The sequence below is a fragment of the Cryptomeria japonica genome, chromosome 5 (assembly GCF_030272615.1).
Source record: "Cryptomeria japonica chromosome 5, Sugi_1.0, whole genome shotgun sequence".
Lineage (NCBI taxonomy): Eukaryota > Viridiplantae > Streptophyta > Pinopsida > Cupressales > Cupressaceae > Cryptomeria > Cryptomeria japonica.
The window spans coordinates 309494833-309504279 of record NC_081409.1 but is presented as its reverse complement, the minus strand read 5'-3'; the positions used below and the strand labels follow the sequence as shown (position 1 = coordinate 309504279).

The window sequence follows — 9447 nt, the reverse complement described above, 5'->3', positions numbered from 1 at the left end:
TAATTTGGTTCCATTATCACTTCACTCAGATGATCTCATAAAAACAAACTAACCATTATCACTTTACTCAGATGATCTTATAAAAACAATACCTAACCTAACACAAATATATTTACCTAATTTTACACAAAACTACTAGGATGGAAATGGATGGCTGATATAAATGATCAAAGGCCTCCCTTATATTTACCCACAATCATTATGAATCACAATTAAGATGTTGCCGCTGTCAGCATATATTCCTCTAATTCATCTGTCCCGTAGATCATATATAACTTGATTATTGGCAAGTCGTAACCTGCCTATTTAAACAGCAGAGGAAAGCAACCATCTTACAAGTTCACTTTTTGGTGTTCAAAACTAGCTGCCCAAAGTTGAGCGAAGCCATTTGCTTAATTCTTTTGGATGATTTATTCATCAGCCTTATCAGTTAATTTGGAATGAAATCTGCAACGTCAATATGTTACAGACTATCGCAGGAAAAGATTCATGGAGATGACTTGGATTCATTTTAGTACTACAATCCATCAATTACATGATCGCACGCTGCATTGATAAACTCACAATGACAAAAATAATGCATTGCAAAGAATTATTTTTCAATATGCATTCTGTCATCCTCGAAGAAAATGAATAATAATACTCGTCATGGACTCAACCACAGATGCATGAGACATTCATAATCTTTTGCCATTATAAGAGACAGCCTTCACCACTCCCCTCCTTAACCCATAGAAGAGCTCATATCCTGAGAGATATATGAGATCAGCCATCAACCACAGATGCATGTGACATTCATAATCTTTTGCCATCATAAGAGGCAGCCTTCACCACTCCCCTCCTTAACCCATTGAAAAGCTCATATCCTGATAGATATATTAGATCAGACATCAATTGTCATTTCAGAGTTGCAAGCACTCTTAAAACATATAGAATATGGATTCTAGGAAAAAGAAAGAGATCAGCCACAAACAAAATGTTATTCAGAATAAGATGTAAGATTGAACATTATAATATACATGATACTGGAATCATTCTTAAGTGTACAAGCCCCCTTCCTGTAGAAGCAAAATAAAGTACAAAATGATCACACCAACAAAGAATTTACAAATTAGGTAACCATAATTGCACCAACTCGTGTGCAAAAAAACCTGAATCAGGTTCAAAATTGGTGGGATTTCACATCGTTTGTATCATCATCCCAAAAATCTTCTTAGAACTTTCTGATTGTGCAGTTCCATCTCATATGTCTCGATTTGAATTCTCTGCACTTCTTTAGTCAGAGACACAATTTTCATATGATTTAATATTGGATCAAAGAAGAGCATTCCAATATTATTTAGCATTGTTAATTTGCACCCACAAAAATTATAGAAGCAGATATAGCATGCCATCAATGCCCATATGTCGACAATGCCCAGGATGGACTACCAATGGAACCTTCTCTTCTACGACCATTTTCATCTACCCTATAATCAGTAGAAAAGCTTGGTGAAAAGACATTGCTAACAATTTTTGATGATCTTGCTTCCTCGTTTAATTCTATTGTCTCTGCAATCTTCAAAGCTTTTACTGCTTTAAATATTGCCAAGTCTGCCTTCTGCAGTAGCCTATGGGATCTTGCACGTCTTGTCATGGCAATTTCTCCTGCATTGCTCGCATATCCTTTAGCATCTTGAACTCTAGCTTCCTCATCTGAAACAAGGACTGCACAGAATTTATAGGAGAAAGTAAGCCTTCACATATGTGCAGGAATTGACTTATCATCAACTGGATAATCATTATCAATATCAATACATTTACATTAATCTTAGAACCCAATATGAAACTATATGTAGAATTGCATATACATGTTTTAACATCCTCTTATATGCAAGCTTATTTTATAGAGATTTCTATCAAACTGCATCTCAGAGCCTTTACATTTGATAAATAAACCTCAATTAACCAGACTGATACTATGGGATATTTATTTACATCACACCTAATGCATTTGATGGACAGCCATTAACTTCTTGCTGCTGTCGTAGTTCTACAAAAACATCAAAACATGAACACAAATAATTAGCACTCCATTAAACTGCAGAAATGATTTTCAAATTTGAAAATTAAACCTCGCTAAACCAATTGTGCAAACAAAATATTTCAATTGTACCTAGTGCTTCAGATGAACACCCATTGCCACTATATAGTCTGTTAACTTCTTGTTGCTGTTGTGGTTCTGCGCAACAGCAAGGACAAAATGAAGAAGAAAACAGATCACTCTTTAACTGCAGACAATAACTTCAAATTTGAGAAGAATACCTATACGATTTTCCATAGTTTTCCCCTTTATCAAAATTAAATGTTTTTCCAATAAAGGCAGATGAATACAAATCAACTAAACATGTAAGGACATGATTTACATCATACCTAATGCATAAGATGGACACGCATTACCAAAAGATACTTCGTTATCTTGTTGCTGCTGTAGTTCTACCCAATTTCAACAGGAAAAAATAAATAAGTAAACGGAAATCTATTTAACTGATATTTTGAGAATTAAACCTCACTCACATAACTGATACTTATTACATAATTTACATCATACCTGATGCATGAGATGTACAACCACTGCCAAAAGATATTACATTAACTTGTCGTTGCTGTCGTTTTTCTACCCAACACCAAAACAGAAGATAATTAGCTAACACGTCTCCACAGTTTTCCTTTTCTTCCCCACTAAATATTTAAAACGCTAACTCTGAAGAATCAATATAAACTCAGAATGCAACTTGATGACCCACTTTTATTCTACAAGCTATACACAAATAAGTAAATTGAAACCAACTTACTGTGCTGCATTTCAATCTGATTCCTCACACCATGCTTTCCTGTGGTTCTTACATTGTGTTGCCCCGTATAAGCCTTTCCTCTAAATATTTTTCCACGACGCTTTGTTTGGGGCAGACTTTCCTTACCTTTCATCTGCATGAAGATAAATACAAACGTTAAAATGGAACTAAAAACATGGTATGAACACTACTCAACACACAAAACACACAGACAAAAGGCTTGCACTGCATGCTTATATTTAGAAGGGGCATAAAAAATCATATTAAAATTCCAATAAAAAAACAACAATCACCTCAAATTGTGGAACCAATGCCTTGACGCCAACACTTCCACGGGATCCATACCAGTACAAATCCTTCTTCTTATCCCTCTTTTCTAACCAGTAGGAATATATGGATGTCAACACCTCTTCAGGAACCAAACCAGAACAGGTTTGAATAGCATCCTCTATAGTCAAAGCCTGAAGCTGGATGAAAGCAGCTTTCTCCAAAGAGCTTATAACTCTCTCAAACGTGTCTTCAGAGACTTCATCAAACCCACTGCCATCCTCGTGAACAGATTTGCTATTGAGCTGGAAAAGCCACCGTTCATCATCAAAATCCATGTCATAAATATTGCTTCTAGACAGAGTCCTACTAAGTTCATCATCTGCTGCTTTAATGTAGTTTAGGGAACGCACAAAGGGTACATCAACAGTACTCGTGCTCTCATTACTCAGCAGGCTAACCGCTGGTGTTGGGTGATCCTTCACTGAAGCAGCCCGAAAGTTTCGATTGTAACACACCTCGTACAAGTCCCTGAACAGAGACCATTGAGTTTCGTTAGGGAACTCCAAACTCCAATTTTGTCCACCTGTCCAAATTATTGTGTGGCAATTGGGCTTGCCAGGTACTCGTTGCTTTTTCTCCTGTGAGCTGCGAACTTTTTGTTCTTGGGCCTTATAAGTAACTTTTGTGGATCCATGAAGCTTGACATCAAGAACCCATTCATTTGACCTGTGAACCAATCTGACTTCAGCACCAGACTCTCTCCAACATCTGTCCCTCCCAAAAATCAAGATATTTGCACTACACACAACAGAATCTATTTCTGCTCGTAGCTTTGAAAAATTCACTCCCATTTCATTCAATTTCTCTTGACTACTTTGCCTGCGTGGTCTTCCACGTCTTCTAGATCTAGCAGGTCTCAGGACAGCATCATCAGCATTTTCAGAGGTTGAACGGGAACCCCCACTTTGACTTGACTCCATGTGATTACTGGTGCCAGCAACTCGAGGAATCATTACTCTTGAAGTTCCTCCCACAAAGGGAGGGGGGCTTAAAACCCCAGCAAAATGCCATGAATTGTGATTAGTTCTCCGGATCTTGATAATAGGAAGCATGTTATATCTCTTTAAATGCTTATCTGAAACACACCCTATGACATTGGAATCAAATCCTAAAGCTGGTGTAGCTAATTGCACTCTCTGATTCTCTGCAATGCTAAAAATATTTTCCTCCAGTTTTACATGTTTCACAGGTACATGAATTGAGCTCTGACTTTCTCTAGAAAACATTGCTCGTTCCTCTACATTGGGTATAATCCCAGGAAGTAAATGTTTGTTAGATTTAACAATGTCTGTCTCTTCATAGCTTGAATTTAGAGCATTATTCACATTGGCTGACACTAATCCATGAATTCGGGAGCAATCTAAACAAGTTCCCTTTCCAAATGATAGCCTCATATGCAGGCAGGCAAAAAATCTCGGAGCTGATGAAAAGCTCATTTGGAAAGGTGGAATAGTTTGAAAAGTGCCAAAATCATTTTTAGTGTGAGATTGAGGGATCCTGCAACAGTACTGATGATAAGAAGTGAAATATTGGGTTGCAGAGCTCTCTTGAAAACCCTGCAAACATTTGGCAAACTAATTGTAATTTATAAGAATGCAAGACCACCCGGGATAAAAACAGCAATTCATAAAAGAGATATTTTCTCTAGTACTAAGACAAAAGCTAAGTTCTCTAACTTAAAGAAAAAAAGCTCCATACCATTTACTTACATTCAAAAAATTTGCATCACGCTCAAACACCAGCTGTTCAGGAAGTAAAGAACGGCCAACACAATTAGCTGAACGGCCACCACTGGACTCACCCTTGACTAGCCCTTTTGACAAGAAATACCATTCAGCCTGCTTTGCACTTGGTGTCCAATGGATGTTCTCAAGCTTGCAAGAGAAAGAGAGACCCCCTTGTACAGATGAAATCTGTAAGTTAATTGATTGAAATGCCACATGCAAGTTTGTTGAGCTTGGAGCTCCAATGCCCATGACAGGAACCAGAGACAAAATAAAATTTCTCAACACCTCCCAGAAATACCCTGAAATATGAAATTTTCTTAAATTGGACAACGTGTCAACGATCAAAACCTGCATCTGAATGTCTGACAGACTGGTGATGAGTTTTAAGAACTCCAAAGGTGACAAATTCCTTAAATTGATAGGATTCAAAGTCCCAAATCGGAATTGTTGCAATGCAGAATGAGAAGAACTGGACTGCTGAACACAAGCACGGGAAAACTGCAACAAGGATTGGAGCAAAAGCATAAAATCCTCCAAGCTTTGTGATTTAACCAATTCAAAATGCGTCATGTCACTTCCTCTGTTGCATAACTGCAGACCAGGAGCAACACATGGGCAATATGATGGCTGTCTTAAGTTCAAGGGAGACACATGTATCCTGAGGGCATCATTTACAATCAAATTATTTAGAGAAAACATAAATATCTGCTCCAAGCTCTGGTTGCTCCTATAAGAAACCTTCACCTGAGCCATGATATCCATATTACCAGTGCAACTTCTTTTGCGCCTTCTGAAATAAGCATTTACAGGCTGTTTCTGCGTAATTGAGTCATTGCCCGATGAAGAAGAAACATTCTTATCATTGGAGTGTTTTTGCACAGCTAAATCATTGCCAATGCCTGAATATGCACCAGCCCTGTCAAGGGATTGCTTCGGCACAATAGAATCATTTTGCAGGCCTGAAAAGACACCCATTTCCTCTTCAACAGTTTTGCCTTTCGGTGTGGGTTTGGCCTCTGTCCTGTGAACAATTAAAATATTGTTTCTGCCCTTTCCAGATTCATCTTCAATTAAATCGTCACTTCTTTTGGAATTATGCTGTCGCTTCCGAGAGTAAGTAATTGCAGGAGTCTTTCTTTGATGAAACACTGAAGGAACGGCCACTTGATCTTCTGTAGTGGCACTAACTCCCTCCTTAAAGCCATTGTTGGTACCTGAATCACCAGAAGCACTTAAAAAGTTTTTCTGTCCTGCATTGCTCTGTGTTTCAAATTCCCGAACGGAATCCAGCAATGGGCTGCCAGAATCAGCACATTCCCTCTGTAAATCATCATTTTTTGTATTTTTAAGCTGCTTTGAATCACTCTGAATCCAAAACCCATCTGTGAAACTCTGTTTTAAATTCTTACCCTGCCGCTTACGTTCCCTGGCAAAATTAGGCAAAACCGTGGCCGAATCTACCACTGAACCACTGTTAATACCAGAATCGCCAAGAACAAATGTGACCTTAGCTTTTTCCACATCACTCTGTGCCTTGTGTTCCAAACCAGAATCCCGCACTGTAGTGGCATAATCAACAGTCTCACTAATATCATAATTCTTCTGCACATCATATGTAACCTGGTTTGAATCCATCTTCCGTCGTTTCCTCCTCCCATCATTTTCCTGCAGACGACCCTCAGCATTCTCTAAAATCTCAGCACGAAAGTGTTCACTCTGCCCGCTGCCTCTAAAATCTGTACTTTCGAGTAAATTGCCCTTGGTACAGGTACTGGGTGCCCCCGAAATTTCTCTTGAAACCACATTATTAACACTCTCTAATGGCACCCACTCTTCCTCCCCATCCTCATATTCAACAAGCTGCAACTTATTCGTAGGATCATAACGCTTAACCTTGCCTAGGCTCTTATTACTTGAACCGAGTCCAAATCTCACACCTTCATAAGGCTCTGTCAAATCACCTACACCCACATTCTTGACATGTTTAGAATTCTTCTTCAATCTCTTCCTTCTTGCATCATCACGCTTCTGCAAGCCACAATTGCCAGTCTGTACAATTTCAGCATACCCAACCATACCTCTCCTCTTTAGAACATCAGTAGTCCCACTAAGACCATTTTTCTGTACACAATTAGCACCATCGTCAATGCCATCTTTCTGCACAACATCGGTACTTGTTCTCTGTACAAAACTAGCACCGCCCCCAACATTAACGTCACTTCTCTTCTGTACAAATCCAGTATCACCATTAAAATGTTTTCTATGTACAAAACCCCTGTTTTCTGAATTCCCATGTATATTTCTCTTCCTACTTCTGCTCGATAGCCTTGCAAACTCCACAGGAGCCACCTGAATTTTATACCTATCCCTCTCTAATGACACCCACTCTTCCTCCCCATCATCATAAACAACATGGTGCAATTTATTATAAGCATCATAGCGCTTAATATTCCCAATATACCATGTGTCCTCCAGATGCCAATATACTTCAATTCTTCTGTTAATTACACTAACAAAATCACTTTCCTTAATACGAACCTCAATTAAGCCGTCGGCGCCTGATGCCAGCCTCTGGTCGCATGGGTCAGCTCCTTTCAGCTTCACAGGTACTCCGCCAGTATCATCTACTCTCGGCGTCTGGTCACATGAGTCACCACCTGCCTTTTGCTTCTTGTCCGACGGCCTCGGAAGCGCATGTTCACCAGCTCTCCTCTTCCTGGAGACATCGTTTTCAATAGTATTAGTCCTTGGCGTTCGTAGCTTATATCTGGACGAAGTGTTTGGAGTGAGTTTCAAACCCGGGCCGTTCTGCAAATCCTGTGGCTGGTTCTTCTGCTGTAGGTGAGCTCGCTCACCCTGGGGCTCCACAGGCTTCGAACTCATGGCGTTCCACTAAAAACCTTTTGCAAACAAAAACACGGAGCCATGAATGAATCAGGATTTCATGAGACTCAAAACCTAAACCCACCGATGTCTATTTCTCAAGCTTACATGCATCCAAACAGGAGGCAAATTCTAGAACCCCGCAGAACATGCTTACATCACCCAAAAACTCTGCATCTCCTGACAAAACAATTTATGTAAACTACTTTATAACAATTTCCCTACTCCAGATCTGAAGATTTCAGTGGAATATTTTTTATTGGGTTTTGGTTATTTTTTGGGGTTTTTTTTTAAAACTTGTATTATCTGCGAGGTTCGAACTCCCGACCAGCATGGAGCCGAGACCTCAATAGCTTCTTCTGGAAAATTTCATTTGCGGCTAGGGTTTGATATGCCTTCACTCTCCTCTTCTTGATTGGCGCCGACTTACTTTGGCCGTCCGATTGCCGTCATCTGACGATCTACATTAATATCGCTGACCGAGTTTTTCCCGTCTATAAAAAAGCGCGCGTAATGCATAGTTAATATCGATTGACGGTAAAATTACATTATATCGGAAATCGAGGGCCAGATCTCAGCCTTAGGGTGACACGTCATTTCGCTTCTAGTGGCGTGGAGTAAAGTATCCGTTACCTCGGGAGATCGTGGACACGTAGCGTCAGATCATTGGTTGAAATATTTTAAATATAATAATTATTCCATTTTACGTCATTTGGGGATCAAAACAAAACTAGGTATGTGTTTTTTTGGCGGGGCACTAACTTTTCTCCTTTTCTGTTGATTTTGATCAAAGCTGTCAGAGTTAAAATTGGCGTGAGCTTGAAAAGTAACCTTATCTCATTCAAAGACTAAACTCTTATGACTTTTCTCCTTACCTTTCAAGAAGGCCACTGCGATATTATAATATTTTAATTTTTAATAGACATTAATATATTTATTTTAATTTTTATATATTTTTAAAAATTAATGGTTTTTATTTAGTTATTAAATTATTTTATTTATTACATATTCAAAAAATTTGGTCTTATATTTTAGAATAAATTTTAACTAATATACTTTTATGCTATGTAAAATACACTAAGAGATATTTATTTAAAATGTAATCCTAATCTTATCAATATATATTCTCTATTCTAATTGAATGGTAACATTAATTGTAACCATATATCTAAACCCTCGCCTAATTCTAATATTAAATGAATTATAAACCTAACGTTAATTAAACCTTAAACCTTAGTCCAAACATAATTGTATTTTTTCATATATCTAAACCCTCACCTAATTCTAATCTTAAATGAATTATAAGCATAACCTTAATTAAAACTTAAACCTTAGTCCAAACATAATTGAATTCTAAAAATATTATAACCATAAGGAATACTTGCCTTAAGTCAAACCATAGTTAAAACTTAACCTTAACTCTAATTGAAGCTAAACCCTAAACCTAATGGAATCCTAACCTCAACCCTAATTGAAACTCTAACTATTACCTTTAAACCCTCACCTAATTCTAATCTTAAATGAACTCTAAACCTAACCCTAATTAAACCTTAAATCTTAACTCAATCATAATTGAATTCTAAAAATAGTATAACCATAACAAAAACCTAGTCTTAAGTCAAATTATAGTTAAATCTAACCCTAATTCTAATTAAAGTTTAACCCTAAACCTA

At 37.9% G+C, this 9447-nt stretch overlaps 1 protein-coding gene across 2 annotated transcripts; it reads right to left on the bottom strand.

The window, feature by feature from the left end:
- Nucleotides 1-961: 961 nt before the first annotated feature.
- Nucleotides 962-8215, bottom strand: LOC131078303 (uncharacterized). 2 transcript variants are annotated; one of them, XM_058015970.2, is made up of 8 exons: nucleotides 4874-8213; nucleotides 3128-4720; nucleotides 2835-2967; nucleotides 2591-2656; nucleotides 2413-2475; nucleotides 2156-2221; nucleotides 1985-2032; nucleotides 962-1707 (listed from the first exon to the last, which is right to left on the bottom strand). In XM_058015970.2, the coding sequence occupies exons 1-8, from the start codon at nucleotides 7772-7774 to the stop codon at nucleotides 1394-1396; spliced, it is 5184 nt and encodes a 1727-aa protein (XP_057871953.1). In that variant the 5' UTR covers nucleotides 7775-8213; the 3' UTR covers nucleotides 962-1393. The 2 variants fall into 2 exon arrangements, with proteins under 2 accessions (XP_057871953.1, XP_059077421.1); XM_059221438.1 differs by lacking the exons at nucleotides 962-1707; nucleotides 1985-2032 and having other exon boundaries at nucleotides 2156-2270; nucleotides 4874-8215.
- Between the last annotated feature and the right edge of the window lie 1232 nt (nucleotides 8216-9447).

What these genes read in the sequence shown, in the direction of transcription:
- LOC131078303 (XM_058015970.2), bottom strand. Translation starts at nt 7,774, where the DNA reads ATGAGTTCGAAGCCTGTGGAGCCCCAGGGTGAGCGAGCTCACCTACAG. An exon ending in GTGTCCATCTTATGCATTAG is followed by an intron (nt 2,222 to 2,412) that starts GTATGATGTAAA and finishes GCTGTTGCGCAG; the next exon opens with AACCACAACAGCAACAAGAA. An exon ending in GTGTTCATCTGAAGCACTAG is followed by an intron (nt 2,033 to 2,155) that starts GTACAATTGAAA and finishes ATGTTTTTGTAG; the next exon opens with AACTACGACAGCAGCAAGAA.